This window comes from Microtus oregoni, unplaced genomic scaffold, assembly GCF_018167655.1.
Source record: "Microtus oregoni isolate MIOR12 unplaced genomic scaffold, Mior012 000008F_ref0000371, whole genome shotgun sequence".
Lineage (NCBI taxonomy): Eukaryota > Metazoa > Chordata > Mammalia > Rodentia > Cricetidae > Microtus > Microtus oregoni.
The window spans coordinates 51304783-51329315 of record NW_024543067.1 but is presented as its reverse complement, the minus strand read 5'-3'; the positions used below and the strand labels follow the sequence as shown (position 1 = coordinate 51329315).

Sequence of the window (24533 nt, the reverse complement as noted above, 5' to 3'; positions counted from 1 at the left end):
AACTTGTTAGTGAAGTGTTCTACCACTGAGGAGCCCCAAGAAAAAATGGGAGAGGAAAGTGAAAAAAATCTGGATGACAAATCCAAGAGGATAAACTATCCAAGTGAGAATTCCAGAAGAAGGATGACTTCTAAGATCAAAACCCTGTTATCATCCCCCACCCCCACACCCCGCCCATAAAAAGAGAGGAAGAAAGAGCCCAGCAGTTGGCTATCGGGATGGGTGAAAATAAACTCAGTGTAGTGCCCAGCAATGTGAGTAGCACCTTGGGTATTGAAAAGATGGAAACAAACAGATCACGACAGAATCTGAACAGGCTTAGACTCCTCAACAGCAGCCTTATGATTCCGAGTTACCGCTTTCCTTCTTAGAATTCTTTCTGTTTCAAAATGTTTCATTTAGCGCGCCTGTGTCTGTGTAAATGAATGCAGGTGCGGGTGGAGGTCAGAGGCATCAGATCCCCTGGAGCTGGAATTACAGGTGGCTGTAAGCTGTCTACCAAGGATGTGGGGAATCTACCTCTAGTCCCCTTCTAGAGCAGTACACGCTCTTAACCGCCGAGCCTTTCTCCAGCTCCCCTGGATTGGCTTTGTTGTTGTTGTCATTATCACTTCATACTTATTTTGTGTGTAGAAGAGGGTCGGGTGTGCCACAGCATACGTGTAAAGATCACGGGTCAGTTGTCTGGAGTCCGTCTCTCCTTTTACCGTGTGGATTCTGGGGATCAAACTCAGGTCGTCAGATTTGTCAGCAAGCACCCCTGCCCTCTGAGCCATCTCTGCAGCCCTCCATCCTAGGATTTGTCAGAAGTGTGACAATAAAGACATGTTGAGATTCTCCGAGTTGCATATTTATCTCATTGCACCATCGCCGTGGAAGCAACCTGAGTTTGTGCTTCTGCCCAGTTGTTCTCCATGTGTGGTCCTGGGCCAGCAGCATCAGACCACCTGGGAACTTGTTAGACATACAGATTCTCTGCTCGGCCCCAGGCTGACTCACAAGTCAGGTGGCTGTGCTGCACTTGGAAGCCTTGGGAGTGTTTTGACTGATCAATGTTCCGTGTTTACATTTAACATGCTGATGAAGATATCCAGCTTTATGTACAGCAAAAAGAAACAACCTACGATGCCTGATTTACAAATTTGATGGTTCTATACTCTTCTTTAATGTAATTTGTTTATTTTACATTCATTGCTGCCTTGCCTGCATATATGTCTGTGGAAAGATGTCAGATCCCCTGGAACTGGAGTTACAGACAAGTGTGAGCTGCCATGTGGGTACTGGGAATTGAACCTGGGTCCTCTGAAACAGTAGCCAGTGCCCTTAACCGCTGAGCCATTTCTCCAGCCCCTGTACTCTTAACAATAGTAACAGGAGGCATTTTAATCCTTTTATCTGGGAAGCTGTTCAAAATACATTTTCTCTTCCTTGACTAGTAGAAATCAGCTTTAAAAACATTGAGCTGGTGAAGGGATATAACTCAGTGATAGAGTGCTTATCTGCCGTACATGAGAGTCTGGGTTCATTCTCCAATATAGCAGAATAAGGAGAATAACTACCATCTGTTGTGTCACAGGCCTGTAATCCTAACACTTGAAAGGCAGAGACAGGAGGATTGCTGCAAGGTTGAGGCCAGCCTGGCCTTCATAGCAAGTTCTAGATCAACCAGGGCCACATAGCAAGGTTATTTTCTCAAATTAACAACAGTAATAATATAATGTTTTTCTCTCAACTTAGTGGCTTCACATGAAGCTACTAATATTTTAATTCTTGTCTGCAGCCCAGTGGGGCTTCTGGTCCTCCAGCCTTAGCCCTGATATGTAGGTTTAAATTAAGTCTCTGTCTTTCTATTTACCAACAAAGACTTGGAAGTCAGATGTGGGGGTGAAAACCTGTTAGGTCAGAGAAGCTGAGAAGCAACCAGCTGACCTTGCTTTTTGGCTGGAGACGAAGCTCAAACTCTAGTTCCTGCCCTTTCCTTCCTGTGCACCTTCTCTGTTCATATTGCAGGTTTCTCTGTGGCTGATTCCAGTCAGCTAATCACAGGCTCTGCCCCCTGATTCAAGGTAAACTTTACTGACAGGCTGCAGTGTGATTAAAAATATCTCACAACAATAATTCTTTTAATTTGCATATGCCACTGACTCCATGTATTTCTAAAACAGGGATTCTGTAATGGTAAATGAAGTGTATATATGATGTAGATTTTGGTATTAAAAGATTTTTGTACCTGGCATGCTAGTGCTTGCCTTTAATGCTAGCCAGGGGCAGGTGGATATCTGAATTTAAGGCCACCCTGGTCTACAAAGTGAGTTTCAAACCATCCAGAGCTATATAGCAAGACAGTGTTTAAAAAAAAAAGTTTTATTAACCTATGTTAATAAAAATAATGGGCTTCTTTAGGACACTCTCACACATGTATTTAATATATTGTCTTAGGGTTACTGTGATAAAACACCATGACCAAAAACAAGTTGGAGAGGAAAGGGTTTATTTTACCCTTCTACAGCACTGTTCACCACCAAAGGAAACCTAGACAGGAACTCACACCGGGCAGGAACCTGGAGGCAGGCTTATATCGAAGCCATGAATGGGTGCTGCTTACTGGCTTGCTCCCCATGGCTTGCTCAGCCTCCTTCCTTATAGAACCTAGGGCTACCAGCCCAGGGGTTATACCACCTGGGCCCTCCCGCTTCAATCACTAATTAAGAAAATGTCCTACAACCAGATCTTCTGGAGGCATTTCCTTCCTTCCTTTCTTCCTCCCTCCCTCCCTCCCTCCCTCCCTCTCTCTCTCTTTCTTTCTTTCTTTCTTGTTTATTTATTACGTATATACACTGTTCTGTCTGCAGGCCAGAAGAGAGCACCAGATCTCATTATGGATGATCTTGAGCCACCATGTGGTTGCTGGGAATTGAACTCAGGACCTTTGGAAGAGCAGCCAGTGCTCTTAACCTCTGAGCCATCTCTCCAGCCCTGGAGGCATTTTCTTAAAGGCATTTCTTTCAGATAACTCTAGCCTTAGCCTTCAGAGGAGCTGAGAGGACAGCTGTTCTCTGTTCTGCCGTGTGTGTGTGTGCGCGCGCGCGCGCACGTGCATGCGCGCGCGTGTTCCTGGGGGATCAAATTCATGACTTTTTGCATGTTAGGTAAGCACACAACCATAGAGCCACATATGAGCCTGGTTTAAGGACCCCCCCCCCCCGCCCCAGGGTATCATTATGTAATCCTGGCTGTCCTGGAAATCCCTATTTGGACCACAGACTCAGAGATCTGCCTGCCTTTGCCTCCCATATCCCAGCATTAAAGGTCTGTAATACCATACCCAGCCCTTAAGATTTGTTTTGTATGTGTATGGTTGTGCCAGAGGGCACGTATGGAAGTCAGGGACAGCTTCTGGTTGGTTTTCTCCTTCCACCATGTGGGTCCTCAGGTACCCTTATTCCCAGAGCCATCCCACAGGCCCCTAGTTACATTTCTTAAATTATGTGAATGTCTCTATCTGTGTGGGTTTGTGCACATAGACATGTGCTGGTGAGTTGAGATGAGGGCATCAAATCCTGTGGAGCTGGAATAACACACAGTTGTGAGTTGTCTGATAATGGGTGCTGAGAACCAAACTGGTCCTCTGTAAGAACAGAATGTGCTCTTAATTGCTGAGATGTCTCCAGGGCCACCCCCCACAGCCCAACTTTATCTTTTTAATGGCTGAATGATATCCTGTTATATGTGCTTTTAAATTCTGCCTGATCACTGCTTCAGCAAAATAAGGAAATAATCACCAAAGAAGAAGACTGTTTTTAATGCCCAGTTCCAGGAAAAGGGGAAGACAGTACCAGGATGGTAGTACTTTGACTTTGACAGAGGCTCCAGGAAGACATATTCATTGCTCATGTTCCTCATGAGTTTTAACATGTCTGAAGATTTATGTAAACAGGAAAGTGAGTCTTGAAATGGCCCTCAGTTTTGGTTTCCTGTGGTTTCTTTGTGATGGATTTGGAGTCTGCATTAGCAGTGAGGTTGAGGAGGGATAAATAAATATCTATATCTATCTATCTATCTATCTATCTATCTATCTATCTATCTATCTATCTTCCCCCCTATATATCATTGAGTGATCTGTGGGAAATGCAGAGATTGCATGTCTCCTCTTCTCCAGCATTTTTGTTTTGTTTTTCAAGACAGGGTTTCTTTGTGTAGCCTTGGTTGTCTTAGAACTTGCTCTGTAGACCAGGCTGGCCTTGAACTCAGAGATCCACCTACCTCTGCCTCCCGAGTGCTGGGATTAAAGGGGTGCTCAACCACCGCCCAGCTCCCTAACATACTTTTAACAGATGTTTGTGTGTTTATTGATCATTGACTCTTGACCAAACTCTTGAAGTGGTTATCTTAACAGAAAATTAACCAAGTCAAAAAGTAATTACTACTTTTGAATGTTAGAAATTGTGCTAATAAGGAAAAACAGTGGTAGCATTGAATATCAGTTTGCCAAAAACTGATGTTGCTACAGTGAGAAGGGGGCTTGGGAGATGTGTGGCTAGATGTGTTTGTGTGTGCATATGTGTAGGGGAAGCCCTCACGTTTGTCCCCGGACGCCCAGACGCAAAATAATCACACAGAAACCATATTATTTGTAATACTGTTTGGCAAATAGCTTAAGCATATTTCTAGCTAGCTCTTATATCTTTGGTTAACCCATTTCTATTAATCTGTGTATTGCCACGTAGCTGTGGCTTACCGGCAAGGTTTTGGTGAGTCTTGTCTCTGGCAGAGGCTACATGGCTTCTCTCTGACTCTGCCTACTTGCTCCTCTTCTGTGCTCGGAACTCCCATCTTGCCCTATTCTGCTAAGCCACTGGCCGAAACAGATTTATTTATTAACCAATAAAAGCAACCCTTCCCACATCACATATGCAGTTGGTAGAGGACCAGTCTGAGATACATTTTGTCTTCCAGAAAGAGCGGCCAGTCCAGAGATAGCAAATCTCGAAAGTCAAGTAGGAATGAGAAAAGTCAAAAGTGTGGTGAGTGGAGTTCCTGGTGGTGCCTTTATAGGGCTAGGGAGCAGGGAATAGTGAGAAACTGTGAAGCAAGCTCTGCTTGACGCTTCATTCAGCCTCTGCAAGGGCAGCTTGAGTACAGCATAAAAAGCAAACTTTAACAAAACATGGCATGCAGGAGTCTTTGTGAGGAGTACCATGGGATCATTTATTATACTGGGAACGTTCAAGGGGTGGGCTTTTGGAGGATTTAAGAATGCCAGCAGGAGGGTGTGGTTGAGGAATTCCTTGTTACTTCTCACGCTACATAAACAGGAAGGGATTGGGGTGCAAGAATTGCAGGGTATTGATCATGCCAAGAAGAGCAGGTGATCCCTTAAGCAAACTTGCTTGGTGGCATTTGCCAGAGAAGGATCCCAAGTAGTTTCGTCTGGTGCCTAGACAAGGTTGCCACTATGATGCCAGGGCCTTTGGACTACTCAAACTTTTGCATCTATTTCCTCATATGTAAAATGAGATCATTGTAATTCCCAGTCAGTTTGCGTGTGAGAAACAAATGTGTTAATACACTTACTTGCTTACCATGGAGTCTGGTGCATCTGTTAGTAACTCGAGCCAAGGTTCCAAAGGATATTGACTCCTTAAGCACTTACTTTGAAAAAAGTAGGACAAGACTAACAAAAACATCCTACAGGAAAGTAGTGGAAAGGATCAGAGCCCTCCCTATGTCTCCTTTTGCTTTGCTTACCCCTTCACTTAGATACAGTATGAAAATGGACAAACTGTTAATTTCAGAAAATCTCATATTTTTAATTCCTATTTTTATTTTAAGGTGTGTGTGTGTGTGTGTGTGTGTGTGTATATGTATCCGTGCGCATGCGCGCGCGCACACACACACACACACACACACACACACACACACACACAGAGGTGCCTGCAGAGGCCACAGTAGTCAGATCCCACTGAAGCTGGCATTTACAGGCAGTTGTGAGCCACGGGCTCTGGGTGCTGGAAATTGAATGAGCTTGGATCTTCTGGAAGAATATGCTCCCAGATTTCACACTTATGCAAAGTTGTTCCGTGTTGTAGGGTCCATTATTAACTGTTTCAGTGCCCTGTGTAAAGCAGGGCTCTTGTCCCACACAGGATCCATTGCAGCCCCCTCAGCTACATCCATTTAGTCTCCTCTGGAGCAATACAGCAGCTTTTCTCTTTTCTAGCTTAACATTTTGGATTTCTTGGGCTGGAGAGATGGCTCAGAGGTTAAGAGTACTGCCTGTTCTTCCAAAGGTCCTGAGTTCAATTCCCAGCAACCACATGGTGCCTCACAACCATCTGTAATGGGATCTGGTGCTCTCTTCTGGCCTGCAGGCATACAGACAGACAGAATATTGTATACATAATAAATAAATATTTTTAAAAAATTAAAAAAAACATTTTGGATTTCTTTTGTTTACTGAGACAGGATCTCTATATTGTTCACGCTGGCTTCTGAATCCTGGGCTCAGCCTCCCAAGTGGAGGGGCTGCAAGCATGCACCATTGCATCCTTAACATCGACTTTTGGGAGAGTGTTAAAGCCACTTGTGATGGGAAATGTTCTTGGGATTTGATTTGCTGGGGTTTCGGTGATTGATTTGGAGTCTGCATTAGCGGTGAGGTTGAGGAGAGGGCATTGTTTGCTCATGTAATTATTGAGTGACCCATGGGAAATGTAGAGCTTGCACAGGTGTCTCCTGTTCCCCAGCATATTTTTAATAGGCGTTTGTGTGTTTACCGATCATCAACCCTTGACCAAACTCCTGAAGTTCAGCTGCAGGTGAGACTCTGGAGGTGGTTTGGAGGCTGCCAGTGGAAAACAGCATTGAGAAAGAAACATTGATTTTTTTTTTTTTAATCAAAGAGACTTTATTCCATTTGGGACACAAATGTCCTTCCAAGGTTTAAAGTCAGAAAAAGCCAAGCTCATGTGTCCATTTGTGCAGTGATTATTATTGAGTGCTTACCGCTTGCAAGGTGCTAGGAATAAATGGTAAAAATAAATAAGGCAAATCTCTTTTTGGACTCGTTCTCACGGAGAGGTAGACAGGAAAACTGCAGTAAGTCAGGGGAGAATAGACAAAGGAGGGTCCTGGAACTTGACCCCGCTGTCAAGCTGGCCTGAACCCCAAGGGAGGCCAAGAAGCTTCAGGGATGCTCTGCTGGGAGGATCTGGCTGGCACTGGAAGTTGCCTAGAGAGAGGCACTTGTCAGTGCAGTGTAGGTGACTTCAGCAGAGGCAGCAGGAAAGAGGGGTGAATGAAGTAACCGGGCCTTAGCCTCGTACTAGCAGGCAGGGTTCCAAGAACCTGTGGGGTTCCAGCAGCTTCTGGGGAAGGATAGTCGATGCCTCTGGAGTTTCTCAGTGCTGAGGTGGGTGGAAGGCAGGTGAGGGCTGGCTTGGTAAGATTCCTGTCTCCTTGCACCCTGGGTGGCTGGGCTGGATTCTTGACAAGCCTGGGCAGACCAGGGCTCACTCTCAGGAACATCTAGGAGCCCTAGGCTATATGCCCAGGGCCATGTGTCCCCTGCCAACAGTGTCAGGCTGTTTTCCAGTGTCAACCTCACCTTTGTTCCAGGATCTCTTCCCAACTTTCAGAGAATTCTCATGCCAGGGCACATCTCTCTCCTGTTCAGGCCATTGACAGCCCAGCAGAAACATGGGTAGGCAGACACTGTTGTCAGTCTAGCGCTTCTGTGTGTAAGTTCCTAAAGGTCTTCTACCCACTTACCTCTGTAGTTCTCATACTAATACTGCCAGGATGTGCTGCTGTTCTTGCCCCTGGGTTATATAGGTGAGGCTTGTAGCAACAGAGAGGGTTGGCCTCTGCCCTTGGTCACACAGCTAGGGAATGCAGACTCAGGGTTGACACTTGACTGCTTGGCCTCAAGCCTCTGTTTTCATTCTCTGCCTTGCACTATAGATGCCATGGTATTTTTCCTCGAGGCCCCTGAGGGTTCCAGGATGGTGCCCTTTAGTCTGTTTCAGGCAGTCTCTTGCTTCTTGAAATTTATGTGCTTGGTGTCTAACCATAGGTTACTAGGGAGTCATGAAGAGTGAAAAGCAAGAGTCTTTTTTTTTTTTTCAAGAGGTTGTGAGGATTTTGTGCCTTCTTTTCAGGGTCAGGTCCAGAGAGTTGGGCTAATGTCTCTGGTGGTCCAGATGACATGCTTTCCTTAATGCTAACAACAGCTGGAGGGCAACTTTTGTGGTCACCCTTTTATGAGTCTGTAGGAGGCTATATGCCCAGGGTCACCCAGCAGAAAAAGTGAGCCATTTGGTTGCTATGGTACCCAAGCTTGGGTCCCCCCACCTTGCCCAGAGTAATGGAATATGATGCTTGGTGCTCACTGGAAGTCATGTGCTTGGTGTGTAACCTGCGTATGTCTACTGACTTGGCTTAGAAGAATTGGGCCATTGTCTTGAGAGAACACCCAGTTTTAGGCTAAGATGGTGTCTTAGTTAGGGTTTCTATTCCTGTGAAGAGACACCATGACCATGGCAATTCTTTTAAAAGAAGACATTTAATTGGGGTGGCTTGCTTACAGTTCAGAGATTCAGTCCATTATCATCATGGCAGGGAGTCTGCTAATACACAGATGAAGTAGCTGAAAGTCCTACATCTTAAAGGCAACAGAGAGTGGTCTGAAAGTCACACTGAGAAAAGCTTGTGCAAAAGAGACCTCAAAGCCCATCCCCACATTGACACACTCCATCCAACAGGGCCACACCTCCTACACCTCCTAATAGTGCCACTCCCTATTCAAAGCACCACATTCAAACCACTACAGGCAGCCTTTGTTCCAGTCTTGCTTCTGCAGTCTCCAGCATCACACTGGATGAGAGCTGAGTTCCTGCCACTCTCTTGTCTTATTCACAAAAGTGCCATAGAACCACCTGCGTCCTCAGATCCAATCTGAAAGTGTAGGCTGCTGGTTCTTAGCTGGGTGCTGATGTATAGAGCCAATGTATTCCAGCAAAGGTATTCCCTGGAAGAACACATCTGAATCCCACAATGGGGTGGGGGGGGAAGCATATGAGCCTCTTTGGAAACATCCAACTGATTTTGCAACACCCAGGTCACCATCCTTCCCTCCCCTGGCAATCTTTGTTGAAGCACCAGCTGTGCCAGATTTTATTGGCAATAGTGGGAAGGATTTAACCATAGGCAGCTGGTGCTAGACCAGGGCATCCAAATACAATCTGCTAAGGAAAATCACAGGATTTCTTTGGGTTTCGGTTTTTCAAGGTGCGGTTTCTCTATGTTAAGAGCTGGAACTCAATATGTAGGCCAGACTGCATAGAAGTCTGCCTCACAGAGATCTGCCTGTCTCTGCCTCCAGAGTGCTGGGATTAAAGGCGTGGGCCCTCACACCTGGCTCAGGATTTCTTGCTAATTAAAACTTAGAACAGAGGCAGGATCTCCACATGTTTGACTCCAGCCTGATCTACCCAGTGATGTCCAGGCCAGCCTGGGTTACAATGTGAGACTGTATCAATTAAACAGACACACAGATAGACAAACAGTGTCCTTGTTAGGGTCGCTATTGCTGTGATGAAACACCATGACCAAAAGCAAGTTAGGGAGGAAAGGGTTCATTTGGCTTATACTCTCACATCACAAGGAAGTCAGGACAGGAACCTGGAGGCAGTAGCTGATGCAGAGGCCATGGAGGGGAGCTGCTTACTGGTTTGTTCCCCATGGCTTGATCAGCCTGCTTTCTTACAGAACCCAGCCCAAGGATAATCCCACCTGGGCCCTCCCCCATCAATCACTAATTAAGAAAATGCCCTACAGCCAGATCTTATGGGGGCCTTTAAAAAAATATACGCAACAAAACTGACGTTCCCTTCTTTCAGATAACTCTAGCTTGTGTCAGGTTGACATAAGACCGTCCAGCACAGCTGATGCCTTGTCAGCTTGACACACACGTCACTGTTAAGTTGTAACCTTTCCTTTCTTACTCATCTCCAAACCGCATATTAGTAAAACTTCAGTGTAAAACAGTTTACAAACTTAAAAATTCCCACACTCTTTACAGTTTGAAACACTTTAAAATTAAATCTCTTTTAAAATCCAAAGTCTCTTTGAAAACCTAAAATCTCTTGAAAAGTTCCAAAGGATGTTTTGGAAATGCCTGGAGACTTTTGGTTGTTACAGAGGAAGGAGACCTTCACACTGAGGCTGGGCTGCTTCTGCAGTAGACATGCCACAGTACCTTGCACTATAGAGCCATTCAAGCCAAAGTATTGATGGTGCCACCTGAGAAGCCTGCACTGACCGTCCAGTGCTTTTTATTTATGTGTGTATGTGTCTGTGTGTGTCTGTATGTGTTTGTGTGTGTGTGTGTGTGTGTGTGTGTGTGTGGAGGTCAGAAACCAACTTGCAAGAGTTGGTTTTCTCTGTCTACCATGTGGATCCCAGTTTTTAAACCCATCAAGCTTAGCATCATGTGCCTTTTCCTCCTGAGCTGTCCCACAAGCACCCCATCCAGCATTTATGAAGAGTTCTAGCAGCAGACATTGTTCTAAGTGCGTCTCGGGTGATAAACTCAGTTCTTTTTCCAGTGTTGTGACATAAGAACTGTTGCTATCTTCATTTGATATACGGGGCAGTCAGGGCGTACAATTTCCCAATTTAGGGCCACAGTCCCACACCGAAAGGCAGACCTTGAGCCCAAACAGCCTGGCTCCAGAGTCGTCTAAACTGAGCCTCTGAGCTGTGCTGTGCTACCCCTCCTTAAGAGAGCCAGTGGACTTCAAGCCACACTTGCAGCTTTGCATCCAGAAAGCCCCATTCTTAGACATTTGCGTGTAAGAAGTGAGAAACCTCTGGTCACCGTGCCTGGAACATGGAGGTGGGGGTGGATATAGTTAATTTCATGAGGGGCCAGTGAGCCATCAGCAAAAGCCTTGTTCTGTAAGGAATGGGGCTCAGCTCATGATCTGATGGTCCTTCTTTCTTATTAGACTATGCTCTGTCATTGTAGATATAAAGACAACTGTGGTGTACCCTGCCACAGAGAAACACCTGCAAAAATACATGCGTCAGGACCTCCGCCTGATCCGAGAGACTGGAGATGACTACAGGAACATCACTTTACCCCACCTGGAGTCCCAAAGCCTCAGCATCCAGGTGACTAATTGCCAGGACTCATAAACTGTTGATCCTGTAGCTGGTTTCTCTTGCAAGCACTTGTTGGGGTCATCCCAGAGATGACCTAGGGCTTGCCCAGTATGTGTGCCTGTGAGATTGCAAAGAGGAGCATGGACTGGATCTGTGGAGTAGAGCCTCCTGGTGTAGGCTGCTTGCTGTTTTATCCAGATTCCAGAGAATCTGGAGAAATTTTATCTGCTCTGCAGTAGTCCTGTATAGTCTGAATATGTCCTCACTAAAGATCTGTGGGTGGGTAAAATCCTCTGTTGGGTTAGGTGACCTTGATCCAGCCTCTTATCCCTAATCTTTCCTGCAGGAGACAAGTCTTAGAGCAAAAACTTCCCTGTCCCTCTCTCTCCTTGATTCATTCCACAGCAGACTGCTCTGTTGTCCCCAGTGTGTGTTTGGTATAGACCTGTGTATACAGGATGACAGAGTGCTCTGGCTGAGCCAGATACAGGATGCTTAGCTCAGAGATCCTGGCAGGTCTTCGGTTTAGGCCAAGTGCCAACCAGAGCCTCTGCCTGGAATTGGCCCCATGTGGATACTCACAGTTAAATATGATGGATGCATATTGATGAGTCACTTCCTTGCCCACTCACTGGCATCCACTGGTTCCTTCTCGTTGTCGCTCACTCATGTTCTCTTTGGGTCTTTTTTACGGCCGTTTCCATGCTCGCGGTACATGGGAGAGAATATTCTTAGATGGGAGGCTCGTAGCCATTCCTCTAGAGTTCGGAAGGGTGGACCCCAGGCTTGAGGATGCTGTTCTGTTAGTTCAGAGAGAATAAGAAAGGGGAGACTGTCAGTGCCCGAGGAAAGCAGTTCCCCTGAGAGACCAGCTACTGACAGCCTTCTTGCCAGTGTATAAGACTGTGAAGTCCAGTCATGACCACCCCCCAGCAGAATTTGCTCACCATTCCCTTGGCTCAAAATCTTTCATTCTTTCCCCCTTTTTAAAATTTGAAACAAGGTGTCCTAGTTTCATTTCAGCTGCTGTGACTAAAATATCCTGATAAAAAGCTACCTGGGGTGGGGTTATTTTAGCTTACAATTCCAGATTATAGTTAACCACTGTGGGGAAGTCAGTGTCAGGAGCCAAGACAACTGATTATATCACATCCATAGTTAAGAGCGGAGACATTGAATACATGCGTACTTAGTGTCCACTTAGCCTTCTGCTTTTACACATTCCGAGACTCCAAACCAGGGAATGTTGCCGCCCACATTCAAACTAAATTTTCCCACATCAGTTAAGTCAATCGAGATGATTCCCTGTATCAGTGGTCCTCAACCTTCCTAACGCTGCGACCCTTTAACACAGTTCCTCATGTTGTGCTGACCCCAACCATAAAAATATTCATCGCTACCTCATACTGTAATTTTGCTACTATGATGAATCATAATGTAAATATCTGGTATGCAGGATATCTGATGTGTGACCCCTGTGAAAGGGTCATCAGACACCTTAGGAGTCTCAACTCACAGGCTCAGAACCACTGCCCTACAGGCGTGCCCGTAACCTGATCTAGGCAAGCCCTCATTGAGACTCTTTTTCCAGGTGATATTCGGTTATGTCAAGTTGACAATTAAAACTAACAAACACGCAGTGGTGGCACACGCCTTTAATCCCAGCATTTAGGTGGCAGAGCCGGGCTCTCTGAGTTTGAGGTCAGCCTGGTCTACAGGTCAAGTTCCATGACAGCCAGGACTACACAGAGAAATCCTGTTTCGGAGAAACAAAAACGAACAACAAGAAAACTTAACCATCACACAAGATGTCAGGTAGTCCGGGCCTTAAACTCATTACATAGCAGAAGATGGGCTTGAGCTTCAGATCTTCCTGCCTCTGCTGCCCCACTCCCCGGAATGCTAGGGCCACAGATATGTATGACCACACTCAATTTACGTGGTACTGGGGACTGCTAGGCATGCACTCTACCATCTGAGCTACATCCCAGCCCCCCTTTTTAAAAAGACATCCTGGCATTTGTTCTGTTTTGGCGGAAAGGAGGTGTCTCTCTACGTTCCTAGATAAATAACTTCTCTGTAGTGTCCTAGAGGAACCTTCCAGACCATCAGTTTTGTGAGGCTATTTGTGTATATGTGGGATTCAAGAGAAGAGACCCTCGTCTGACTGATGTGAGTCTTGTAACTACCTTATTGTGCACCATTACCCAGTTCCACTTGCAAACAAAAGTAATTCAGCAGACTCCTTTCTTCCAAATCTTGATTGGCATAAGCTTCTAGCGTCACTGGCAGTAGTCTTTGTATTATTGAGTATCTGCTGTGCCCTAGGCCTTTAAGGAGGCTCCCAGCTGACAAGCCCTAGCTAATGTCTAAAGTCTGTCGGGAAGATGGGCATGCAGATAGACAGCAGTGATAATGACATAGGCCACTGGTGGGCTGTGTGAGCGCAGTGGTGATGCTGTAAGAGGAGCCACTGTAGACATGGGGTCCACACATGGAAGCCTCCCCTTGAGTTGTAAGAGAAATGTAAACGGTAACAAGGTGGACAAGGCAGAGGGAGAATAGGTCCAGAGGCTTCGTACTGGTGTGACTAGGCACAGGTTCTGTGGGGCTTAGTGGGGATGGCCCTGAGTGAGCCTCCCCTTGAGTTGTAAGAGAAATGTAAACGGTAACAAGGTGGACAAGGCAGAGGGAGAATAGGTCCAGAGGCTTCGTACTGGTGTGACTAGGCACAGGTTCTGTGGGGCTTAGTGGGGATGGCCCTGAGTGAGCCTCCCCTTGAGTTGTAAGAGAAATGTAAACGGTAACAAGGTGGACAAGGCAGAGGGAGAATAGGTCCAGAGGCTTCGTACTGGTGTGACTAGGCACAGGTTCTGTGGGGCTTAGTGGGGATGGCCCTGAGTGACCTGGAGGAGGTCTGCGGACTGTGCTTAGGAGACCAGATGTGCACAGGTACTCAAGGACATTTTTAAAAATAGCAGCAGGAGATGCTGTTTTTTATCCACTGTCTGGCCCTTCAAGGACTAAACCTGGGGCATATACATTTTATTTTCTTAATGAATTTTTTTGCATTTAATTAATTTATTTTTATTTTATTATGTATGTGTGTGCACACACACATGTGCACCATAGTGTGTGTGCAGGTGGAAGCCAGAGGACACTCGGGAATTCTAGGGGTCAGACTCAGGTCATCAGGGTTGGCAATAGGTGCCTTTATCAATAACCCATTTTGGCAGCCCCAAATCTATGCTCTTGGGCACTGGAGAGATGGCTCAGAGGTTAAGAGCACTGGCTGCTCTTCCAGAGGTCCTGAATTCAATTCCCAGCAACCACACAGTAGCTCACAACCATCTATAATGAGATCTGGTATGCAGGAATACATGCAGTCAGAACACTATATATGTAATAAATCTTTTAAAAAGTTCTGTGCTCTTTCTTGGCATGTGTACAGGTGTCTGGTGTGTGTGCACGTTTGTATATAGATAATTCACATCTGTGTGGCTGCACATGTGAATAGATGCAGGTGCACATGTCTGCTGCTTGTGGAGGCCAGAGATGGATATTGGATGTCTGTCTCCATCATTCTTCACTTTAGTTACTGAACTGAGAGAGTGTAGACTCAGCTAACTTGGCTAGCCAACTTGCCCTTGGGATTCCCTATCTCTGCCTCCTGAGCACTGAGACAGAATACTACCAGCGACTTTTTTCTGTGGGTGCTAGGGATCTGAACTCCTGGTTTGCCTTTTTGCTTATGTGACAGGTGCTTTATCTCCTGAGCTGTTTTTCCAGCCCCAAGTATCTGTGATGTTTCTAAAAATGTAGATAGCGCGATCAAATTTAACAAGTGCAAATGGAGCAAGACTAGAAACCAGCCTAGATCCAAAGCTGAGAAAGACAAGAAGCCACTCAGGGGGAAGCCCCAGCTGGCTTACAAGGCTCAGACTGGTGATACAGAGACAAATGACTGTGGAGCGACCCTGGGTCATACTGGAGTGAAGAGTGAATAGGGGAGCCTCCATTAACAAGGGCAGGATGTTGACTGTTTCGGTGGGGGATGCTTATGTGGAAGACATCATGTTCAGTTTAGGATTTACTGAGCACCTGCTGGGTGCCAAGAACTGCCGTAGCCATTTTACATGCATTACCTCAGTCTTCACACAGGTCTTTTGGAGACAAGACAGAAAACCAGGCTGTCTGGTTCCAGTGTCCGGGTCCTTAGCAAGTTACTCTGTCTGGTTCCTCAGATTTGAAATACTTATAACCTCCTAGTAGAAGTTTAATAGAAGACACAAAATGGCAGTGGTATGCCTTGACCTGAAGCCTTCAAGATCTCCTGACTATAAGTCCGTTTGTAAACCTTCGCATTCATCTTCTGCGTCCGCTGGTGTTTGGTTTCTCACCTGGTGTCTGGAAGTTGTGACTTACAGCTCTTCTCAGTTAGGTTTGTGGGACCTAAGAAGCATCCCATTTACCATGTGCCCACTGCTATTGCCCATACAGAAAAGGATCCTGCGTGGAGCTGCCATTACCGCACAGGATAGTACAGAGGAACAGGCAAGCATGGCCAGAGGAGAGCGGCAGGGTGTATGAGTGGAGTGAAGACCAGAGGGAAAATGGAAAGGGACCAGATGTCCCTTGGGAGGTCCAGGGAGGAAAGAGGACTTAGAAGCTGTTGTCAGTGTCACGCTGTAGCTCCATGGACTACCCACCAGGACTACACTGCCCACCAGGACTGGCTTTCAGGGGCAGCCTCCCATCCCCTGACTCTGTCATTTGTGGGAGTTTTGTGTGAATTTTGTTCCCTTTCCCTGCCTTTCTTCTCTGGGCTGCTGGCCATGAGACTTCCTGTGGATGCAGGTTCCTGCCCTTGACCTGGCCTTTCCCAGGAGGCAGGATATGCTGTGTCCAGGTTCCCAGGCTTGGAATTTCATGGGCTTTCCTGAACTTCCTTGCGCCTGCTTCTTCCTCACCTGCAGACCGGGGATGATGACAGCAGGTTGCTGTGGCCACTTGGCCACTGCCTTTCTCATTTTGCCTCCTCCATTAAACAGCCCCATTGTCATTTCTGCACTTGCTATTCCCTGGGCACCTTTGCATGCAGGCTTTGGGAGAGGGCTTTTATGTGCATGTTCTGGTTAAACTCTTCCCCACAAGCCTCATGCACAGATCTTAGGAGGCTGTTGTGGGCAAGAGGATTCAGTTGCTTGCCCATGGAAGCAAGTCAGAGTGGAGCCGAGGAGGTACTGTCGTGCTCCAGAGCTCATTTGTGCTTTGCAACAGTGTGTGCTGCTCTCCAGAGGGAGGTGTGTGCCTCTGGGCAAGGACAGTCCTAGAGGCCAGCTGTGAGGTGCACCAGGACTTTCTGTGGTAGAAGTCTTCGGGGTCTCCTCTTTCCCATTTCTGGGAGGCTTCAGTCAGTGGCCGAGGAAATGCTTCTGGAAGAATCTTGGCCCTAGCTTGTGTGTGGCTAAGCCGCAGGTACTTTGTGGAGAAGCCATCTCCAACTTGAAGGGCTCTAGCAGGCCTGGGCATGGCGAATGTGGCGCTAGCAGGCCTCGCCCTTCTCCTTTACCTCTCCCTTGTAAACCATAGGTTACATCCTTAAAGCCAACAAGGTCTATTTGGATACTTTCTCTTTGCTGGACTCATTCCTAAAGCTGATCACCAAGGGCCAGCTGTCAAAATATTGAAGTCCAGCAATCAAAAGCTCCCTTTTTGGCTACCCTAATTAATATTCAATCAAAACGTACTGCATCCTGACCCATTCTAATACAGATCTCCCCCTTAAAAAATCACACACACCCGCAAGGCCATTTGCTGCTGTTTTCTGCCTGAGTCAGAAATCAGCCACTTCCCCACTTGATCAAGAATCTACCTCTGAAAATAGATGTTTGCGTATGGTTTGTGCCTAATCCAGGGTTTAGGAGGGAGCATCCTGCTGTATGCAAGCTGGTTCCTTCATAAGTGGTCTCCAGACGACTTCTAAGAAGTGGCTCATCTTAGCTTGTTCTAGGGAGGCCATGTGACTTATTGATCTGTCCCTCCAAATCTAGTTGTGGGGTCTGCAAGCCCTCTGAACTGAAATGTCACCTTGAATAATTGTTGGGACCCCAGAAGCCAAGGTATCTCCAGCAGATTCCTCTACTCCCTGCCCCCATTCCATCTGGGTACTGAATATATGGGTGCAGACCCCAGGCCAGCCCCCTGCTTTTGGCCTTTGGGGACACTGCCTACGCCAGCATTTCTTAGAGTGGGAAGAGGGTTTTCAGGGCCTTGCCTCCTCTCTTTGTGAACCTGGAAGTCCTGACTTGGAGGAAGAAGGGGTAGAGGTGTGACCCCAGCTACTCACTTCATCCCGTTTGTGTCTTTTGGATGTGGGACACTCCTGGGTGCAAAGGACTCTCACAGCTGGAAAAATATAGAACCAGAGATTCCTGAGTTGGTTTTTTTTTTTTTTTTTTTTTTTTTTTTTTGGTTTTTTGAGACAGGGTTTCTCTGTGGCTTTGGAGCCTGTCCTGGAACTAGCTCTGTAGACCAGGCTGGTCTCGAACTCACAGAGATCCGCCTGCCTCTGCCTCCCGAGTGCTGGGATTAAAGGCATGCGCCACCATCGCCCGGCTGATTCCTCAGTTCTTGAGTTCTGTGAGCTCGGGAGCCCCTCAGCCTAACCCCCTTTCAGTATGGTTTTCTTACAAAGTGCCCTCCTCCCCTTCTCACATGTCCTTGGAGTCTATTCAGAACCAGGGAAGGGGGCTCCAAAGACTGTCAACTGCTACTCAGAAGGTAGTAAGAGAGCTGGAAATCCTGTGAGAGTACCATTGAAACCTGCTGTGTCTGTGTGCTTTTCTGTTCTGCTTTGACTTGTGGGGCCTGCCCGCAAGGCCTGCTGATACATAGCATTTCCAACATCTCCAGGTGACAGTTCTCACTCACTCATTGGCCCGTAGAAACAAAGGCTTTACTGCATTGTGGCTGACTGCCACAGAAAGAAACTTCTGTGCTCTTGGCCTCTTTGAATGGTCATGGATATACAGTGTCTCCCCTGCCTTGGTAGGCACTGGACAGGTTAGCACATGGGCAGGGATGGAGTGTGGGTGTCTATGTTGACCAGGAGAAACCTAAAGGGCCCATCCCTGTCTGAGCCGCAGAGACCTGAATGATGACAGTGAGAGCCAGGACTCAGCTATGGTAGAAGTGGAGAATTTTCCAGAGCCAGTGATTGTCCATCCTGAGTTTGTAGCCTTTTATAGTAGCACCATTGTTCTTGGAAGGCCCCAGTCAGCTAGAATGAGCTTGTAAACCCTTTCTTCTCTTTTTCCAGTGGGTGTACAATATTCTTGACAAGAAGGCTGAAGCTGACCGGATTGTTTTTGAGAACCCGGACCCTTCTGATGGCTTCGTCCTCATCCCAGACCTCAAGTGGAACCAGCAGCAGGTAAAGACTAGGTGCTGGAGCAGTCCAGCCTCTAAACTCCAGCCTCATTGCTGCTGGGCTGCCTCTGGGGATCTTGTCCCTTTACAGTGCTGATTACTGTTACCCAGTAAGGAATGGCCTGTGCTCCTCCAACTGACATTACATAGCTGTTATAGGCAACCACTTTTGCTTCCGTGGATCAGCTGAAAGCCTTTTCTGACTCCACTCTTAGCCGAAAGGTAGCATGGAGGGATGTTTGCCTCCATGGCTGTAGGCTGTGTGTCCCCTCTGGCAGCCTTGCACCTGGAAATTCTGGGTTAAAGCCTAGTTAGTCATGGGAAGTAGGTGTGGACAGGAAGAACTGCCTCATGAGATTCTTGAAGACTGAAGTGCTTGTGACTTCAGGGCAGTTACAGCCTAGGGATCACAGAGAGACGTGAAGACAGACTTGCACATGTCCATTACAGAAGCCCTGGATGCTCTTGAGCCCATGGCGCAGAGAGCAGAAATCATCGGCCATCTGGCCCAGGGTTGTCAGGATCTGACCTATCAGCAGAGCAGCCATTTCCTATCCCCTTTAAGCTGGGAAAGGCTTTGGATACTGCGCTGAGACTAGCTGCATGGCTGGAACTCCTCGCTGCAGCAGTAGTGAAGGGGCCAACTTAAGTGTTCCACCTTGCTTGCTAGTGAAAGTTGGCCCTTCCTGACCTTTGCTAAATTGTATGTTAATGGGGCCATATTTTATTCAGTGCCTCAGCTCCTTGACTTCTGACAGCAGGGAACGTCAATGCTCCTTTAGAACTTGGCAGCGTCCCCAGGAGTAAGACAGGTCAAATCTGAGCTTCTGATTCTTGTTCTGGGCTGAGGGTCAAAGGAAGAATTAAGGAAATGGAGTCCTCCAGCTTTAAGGAGCCTTTCTGGCATCTTTAAGTCTTGTTTGCCATGTCTCCTGGAAACATATTGTTCTCCTCTCTCTTCTTCTCTCCATTTCTGCTGAGAATCAAACCTAAGGTACCAAACGTATCAGACAAGAGCACTAGCCATGAGCTGTGTCTCTAGCCTTAGAAGTTTATTTGTTGTCCTCAAACTAGTGACCCTGGTTGTATTCATTTGTTCTTCCTTTCATCCATTCAGCACATATGCAGCAGGTGTCCAGTGTTGCCAGAGGTTATGCCTTCCTAGGTCATACCCCTGCTTTGTTTTATTTACACAGGGCCTTGTTCTCTAGCCCAGGCTAACCTCAGATTTTCGATCCCCAGCCTTCCTGAGGTGTGTACCTCCACAGTTCTATTGAATTCTATTAAGAGATCGCCTATATGCTGGGCAGTGGTGGCACATGCCTTTAATCCCAGCACCTGGGAGGCAGAGGCAGATGGATTTCCATGAGTTTGAGGCCAGCCTGGTCTACAGAGTGAGTTCTAGGACAGACTCCAAAGCTACACAGAGAAGCCCTGCCCCACCCTACCCCCCAAAAATCACATGCTTGTGTTTCCTGGTTTCCCCTCGGACTGCTCACTAATGTGAAAGTACATTACCTGGGCACAAGACGTGAAGGGAGAATCCAGAGGGAACTTGTGTAAAAGAAAGGGCTAATGGGCACAGCTGAGATAGCAGCCTTGGGGCAGAGCCCAGATTTTCGGAACTCTCGTGGGGAGAATGACATACTTGGACAGCAGGCATTATATGGACACTCTCATTCCCGGCTCTTAAGTTGGGGCTCTTGGGGATTTGGCGGGGTGACTCATGGTCTCCAAACTATCTCGTCGAGGAATCTAGCAGGTCAGACCTCAGGACTAGAGGCACTGGATTCCTTCTGGACTTCACTCCGCAGCCTGGCACACGACTGTGATAACCAAGCAAGGCCAAGGTTTGGGGAGCAGGGAGGGTGTGGGGATTGTTTCCGGGCAAGAGAAAGAGTTTGTTCGCTCTCTGGCAGGAGATCTTGTTGACACTGGTTCTTTGCTCTGTTGTGACCTCCAGGTTTTCAGCCAGGCGCCATTTACAGGAAGGACTGCAGGAAGGGCCTCTGTGAACCAGTGAGATAGGAAAGAGAGAAAGAGCTGACAGTTGCTGTGGTGCTGGCTGCTGACAGACTCAGACCCCTGGACTCTTTTTTTTCCCATGTGTCCCCCACACCCTTCATGCACCTTTGACTCCACATACATTGAGCTGCCACCCTCTCTGAGCCTTCTAGATCTGCTCCTGTGCCTTTTCTAGAACTTTCTGGATCACCCAGCTCGCTGGAGCCTTTTTCTTCTCATGTGTTGGTCCCTTTATGTCTTGGAGTAGTAAGTAGCTCAGTAGTGAGCTTGTGATAGGCATGCAGAAGACCTCTCAGTACCACTGAAAGAAAAAGCTGCCATGCTCTATTTTATACAGTAGATTGACGTGGATTAAGTTGTAAATTCTTCAGGACAAAGACTTGTGCTTGGCTCTTCCCGAACTTGCCCATCTCTCCCTGTCCACTCTGCAGAGTATTTATATATATAGGCATTCCCAGATGATGATTTTTTTTGTTTTTTGAAAGGTGAGCTTTTGTTAAGTTTGTTTTTGTTTTTGTTTCCCTTCCTTCCTTCCTTCCTTCCTTTTCTTTCTGATTTCTTCTACTTTTTGAGAAAGAATCTTGCTGTATAGCCCAGGCTGGCCTTGAACTCTCAGTCCTTCTGTTTCAGTGCTGGGATTACAGGCATGTACCACCATACCTAGATCCTTAAGATGCTTTAACAGGAAGAACACACGGAAATCCTGTTCTTCAGCTGGTCTTGTCATCCAGGGCAGACAGCCACCTATAGTACCTGCTCTTTGGTCCTGCTGTAGGGTTTCCTGGTAGAGCCTGGTGGGTAGGAATGCCCTGGCTTAGCCTCCCTGCTGAACCTAGCATTGTCCTGTTCCTCCATTGGTATCTGCACAGCTTGATGACCTGTACTTGATCGCCATCTGCCATCGCCGGGGTATCAGATCACTTCGGGACCTCACTCCAGAGCACCTGCCGCTGCTGAGGAACATTCTCCGGGAAGGACAAGTAAGTTGCTTCACAGCGCAGAAGCCCAGGATTCTAGCAGACTCCAGTGTCTCCCCTGGGTCTTTTTCCTCCCTCTTCTCGAGTCTGTCTGGATTTCAGTCGTGAACACTACTAGAACTCACTAAATTGGTTCACAGGCAGCCGTGGCCTGCACCCCAGCTCTACTTTATCCCTTTCCTTGCCTCAAGACTTGTCCTCGTGCCTTTGTCTGCAGGTCCCATGTAGGATGCTTCTCTTCCCCATAGATTGGATCCCTCCTATCCCAGAATCACCTATTTTATTCATGACAACCACCTTGTGCTAGACGAGTTCCTTGGATATTGGTCACATGACTTGTATATATGCACATACCTTCTCACCTGGACTGAAGGCAGGCTGAATTCTGCAGCACCTTATATTCTGGGACATTTTAGGATAGAGAAAGGAGCCATCAGGGCAGGAGAGGGTGTGAGAAGAATGGCCAGAAGCTTGGGTGTGTGGTCCTGGCCTGATGTTTGGGTCGTAGCTATCCGGGCCCTTGAACAGGTCACTTTCTTTGCCTCTGAAGTCCCTAGACCTCAGGGTCTGTTAGGATCCCCTTTGAAACCATCGCTCTACAAGCTGAGTCTCAACCCTTTTTCTGAAATATTTAGATACCTGTCCTGTTGGGGCCAACAGTCACAAGGGTGCCTAGCCAGGAAGCACTCTGCTTCTTTCAGGACAATACTGTGTGCTTACTGGTACTGCTTCCCTTGCCCCTGTGCCCTAACTGCCTTCTCCCCCTTGGTGTCCTTCTCTGGGTGTCTTTTCCTTCCTGGAGCTACTAGTTTCTCTCAAGAAGTAGCCTTTGGATGCGACCAGTGGCACAGAGCGGTGTTCTCTCAGGAAGGAAGGGAGTCTCACTTCCCTGCCCTGGCAGTTTGGGCAGGCTTGTCCTGCCCATCAGCTCTGCTTATCCCAGAAGGTTCTCCTCTTCCCCCCAGTTCACCCGGCCACTGTGATTCTCCACTGATAGCACCAAAGGCAGAGTATGATTTGGGTTTAAATTCTGAGCCCACAGAGGCCTAAGTCTTTTTCTCCTCAGAGGGAGCTGTGGGGTTGGTAGAACTCTCTCTGTCTCTGAGAAAGGTGGAGTTGGGAAAGGGAACCAGGGCTAACTTAAGTGCTTTCTTCTTTTGCAAGGAATGCTGCTGAGGCCCGAGAGTCCTTCCTGAAATTCCTCCCTGCATCCTTTCCCTTCTACCCAGTTCCTAGCACAGCCCCATCTCCACACAGCCTCATCCCAAAAGGGTGCTTCTTCCTGCCTACTTTATTTTTATTTTTTTCAAATTTAGCTTGGGATTTATTTATTTATTTATTTAATATTGAAAAAAAAATTTCCGCCTCCTCCCAGCCTCCCATTTCCCTCCCCCTCCTCCCAGTCCTCTCCCCACCCTCCACTCCTCTTCCCCTCCCTCTCCAGGCCAAAGAGCAGTCAGGGTTCCCTGCCCTGGGGAAAGTCCAAGGTCCTCCCCCCTCCATCTAGGTCTAGGAAGGTGAGCATCCAAACTGGCTAGGCTCCCACAAAGCCAGAACATGAAGTAGGATCAAAACCCAGTGCCATTGTCCTTGGCTTCTCATCAGCCCTCATTGTCCGCCATGTTCAGAGAGTCCGGTTTTATCCCATGCTTTTTCAGTCCAGCTGGCCTTGGTGAGCTCCCAATAGATCGGCCCCACTGTCTCAGTGAGTGGGTGCACCCCTCGTGGTCCTGATTTCCTTGCTCATGTTCTCCCTCCTTCTGCTCCTCATTGGGGCCTTGGGAGCTCATTCCGGTGCTCCAATGTGGGTCTCTGTCTCTATCTCCATCCATCACCAGATGAAGGTTCTATGGTGATATGCAAGATATTCATCAGTATGGCTATAGGATAGGGCCATTTCAGGGTCCCTATCCTCAGCTGCCCAAGGAACTAACTGGGGACATCGCCCTGGGCACCTGGGAGCCCCTCTAGGTTCAAGTCTCTTGCCAACCCTAAGATGGCTCCCTTAATTAAGATATATGTTCCCTGTTCCCATATCCATCCTTCCTTTATCCCAACCATCCCATCCTCCCCATCCTCCCCTTCTTACTTTCCTCTCCCCATCTCTCCTTACTCCCATCCTACCCCCTCCCTGCCTACTTTAAATTGATAGGTGCTACAGAGAGCTGGACTGACCTTAGGAACTGGGGCTTCCTGGACTGTCAAAGGAAGAAGCCCATGTTTTCTGGGGCTTGGTGTGACTGACTGAGAGCCATTTTCATTGGGGAATTTCTCAGCTTGGCTGCATCACTGCATTTTTTCAGTTTCTTAGAGAGAAGACCAGGATAGATGGCAGAAGGGGCAGAGAGCTGGTGCGGGGAGGGGGTTGTAAGCCATCCCAGGCTAACTGGAGCAATAATACAAAAGGTCCAGTTGGGGTGAGCAGAGGACGGGATGCTGGCTCCTGATGACCCTTTGCCACTGTCTTTCCTTACCAGGAAGCCATCCTGAAGCGCTACCAGGTGACAGGAGACCGCCTGCGCGTGTACCTACACTACCTGCCCTCTTACTACCACCTACATGTGCACTTCACTGCCCTGGGCTTCGAGGCTCCCGGCTCAGGTGTGGAGCGGGCACACCTGCTGGCTGAAGTGATTGAGAACCTGGAGTGTGACCCCAAGCACTATCAACAGCGCACTCTTACTTTTGCGCTTAGGACCGATGATCCCCTGCTTCAGCTCCTGCAAGGAAGCCCAGCGACCCCGAGTTGCTGAGAGAGCCTGAAGAGAGGGTGCTAGTGGGCCGGGGCTTGGGTAGTGTGGGCTGGGTTTTATCTCTGAGGGATTTTCCTAAATTGTATTTTGTAGTTTCTTGGCCTTTCAGCAAAGGTCAAGTGTAAGGTGTATTTTGTACTGTTTTATTCCTCACAGGAGAATAAAGTACTTTCTTATTGGT

At 47.5% G+C, this 24533-nt stretch overlaps 1 protein-coding gene across 1 annotated transcript in view; it reads left to right on the top strand.

The window, feature by feature from the left end:
* Window positions 1-24533, top strand: part of Dcps (decapping enzyme, scavenger) — a 44924-nt gene extending 20391 nt beyond the window's left edge. The window contains exons 3-6 of the mRNA XM_041657256.1: window positions 11030-11175; window positions 18488-18601; window positions 21492-21602; window positions 24077-24533. Of these exons, the coding sequence (XP_041513190.1) occupies window positions 11030-11175; window positions 18488-18601; window positions 21492-21602; window positions 24077-24352 (647 nt within the window). The 3' untranslated portion in view covers window positions 24353-24533. The remainder of the gene's footprint in view (window positions 1-11029; window positions 11176-18487; window positions 18602-21491; window positions 21603-24076) is intronic.